The following is a 1,361-nucleotide window of genomic DNA, read 5'->3' on the forward strand; positions in this document are numbered from 1 at the left end:
TTTTAGCTTGTGGCTTGTGCAGATTTTTGTTAGGGCTTTGGGGATGGCGTTGGGGACTTTGGGGACAGCGTTGGCCGTGCCTCAGGCTCGTGACACCTCTGTCCCTGCAGAACTTCGCCAGCTACGATGTCTGCAGCATCCTCCTGGGCACCTCCACGCTGCTGGTCTGGGTCGGGGTCATTCGTTACCTCACCTTCTTCCAGAAGTACAACGTGAGTGACAAGCGGGGAGGTGACCTGGGAACCCAGGGGACAATTTCCAGCTCTGGGAATGGCCCTGTCACCCTGGTCCTGAGCGCCCGGGCAGGTTTGGGCCCATCCTACAGCTGCTGCGTGTCCCCAGGGACCTCAGGGTCTCACGGGATGCTTTAACCGCTGTTGGGTCTTCTCCTGCCGACCCCTTCGGTGGAAGACGAGGGTTAATTCCGACTGCTTTTCGTCCGCCAGATCCTCATCGTCACCCTACGAGTGGCTCTCCCCAACGTCATCCGCTTCTGCTGCTGCGTCGCCGTCATCTATTTGGGCTACTGCTTCTGCGGGTGGATCGTTTTGGGCCCATACCACGTCAAGGTACTGCTCCGGGTCGGTGGTTGGGATGAGTTTCACCCACCTCTGGACGATTCCTTGCCCGGATTTGGGAGGAGATGGTTGCGGGGCCGATCCCCGTTTTTGGCAACGTGGGTTAGATACGGCGCTGCTCTTTGCCGTAGCCGTGCCACCACGGCATCGCGGTGGCATGGAGGGTGTCAAGAAGCGTTGGCTCCTTGTTTGGGAGCTTCCAACACGGTGGTGAAAGGGGTGACGCGGTGACTTGAGTCGCTTACCAACCCTTTGTCACCTCCCATCCCAGTTCCGATCCCTTTCCATGGTGTCCGAGTGCCTCTTCTCCCTCATCAACGGGGACGATATGTTCGTTACCTTCGCCGAGATGCAACAGAACAGTTATTTGGTGTGGCTCTTCAGCCAGATCTACCTCTACACCTTCATCAGCCTCTTCATCTACATGGTCCTCAGCCTCTTCATCGCCCTCATCACCGGCTCCTACGAAACCATCAAGGTGAGGCCGGATCCTCTCGCAGAATCACAGAATTTTCAGAGTGTGAAGGGACTCACGCCGAAGCCACCAGGATGCGCACGATGACACCCCGCCACGGGGACACGTGACAGCGCAGCGCCATGCCCACCCCACCGCCCGACCTTTGCTCTGTCCCCGAGGGAGCGGGTGCCATGGCGGTGGCCTGGGCTCTGGGTCCCCTGGGAGCGGTGGCCATCGGCACCCTTCTGCTGGCCCTGCTGCTGAGGTGGCTTTGGGACACCGTGGTCACCGTCACCCGCTTCCGGGCCACCTGTCACCAACTGTGC

General features: G+C 59.8%; 2 protein-coding genes across 2 annotated transcripts in view; both read left to right on the top strand.

Annotated features, from left to right (window-relative positions):
* LOC104286918 (mucolipin-1-like) overlaps positions 1–1,140 on the top strand; it is a 3,925-nt gene extending 2,785 nt beyond the window's left edge. Inside the window, exons 2-4 of the mRNA XM_009885562.1 lie at positions 111–212; positions 447–569; positions 850–1,140. Coding sequence (XP_009883864.1) covers positions 111–212; positions 447–569; positions 850–1,140 — 516 coding nt within the window. The remainder of the gene's footprint in view (positions 1–110; positions 213–446; positions 570–849) is intronic.
* An 86-nt stretch (positions 1,141–1,226) lies between these two features.
* Positions 1,227–1,361, top strand: part of LOC104286919 (cytochrome P450 4F22) — a 9,004-nt gene continuing 8,869 nt past the window's right edge. Inside the window, exon 1 of the mRNA XM_009885563.1 lies at positions 1,227–1,357. Within this exon, the coding sequence (XP_009883865.1) occupies positions 1,227–1,357 (131 nt within the window). The remainder of the gene's footprint in view (positions 1,358–1,361) is intronic.

Source organism: Charadrius vociferus, unplaced genomic scaffold (assembly GCF_000708025.1).
Source record: "Charadrius vociferus isolate BGI_N301 unplaced genomic scaffold, ASM70802v2 scaffold955, whole genome shotgun sequence".
Lineage (NCBI taxonomy): Eukaryota > Metazoa > Chordata > Aves > Charadriiformes > Charadriidae > Charadrius > Charadrius vociferus.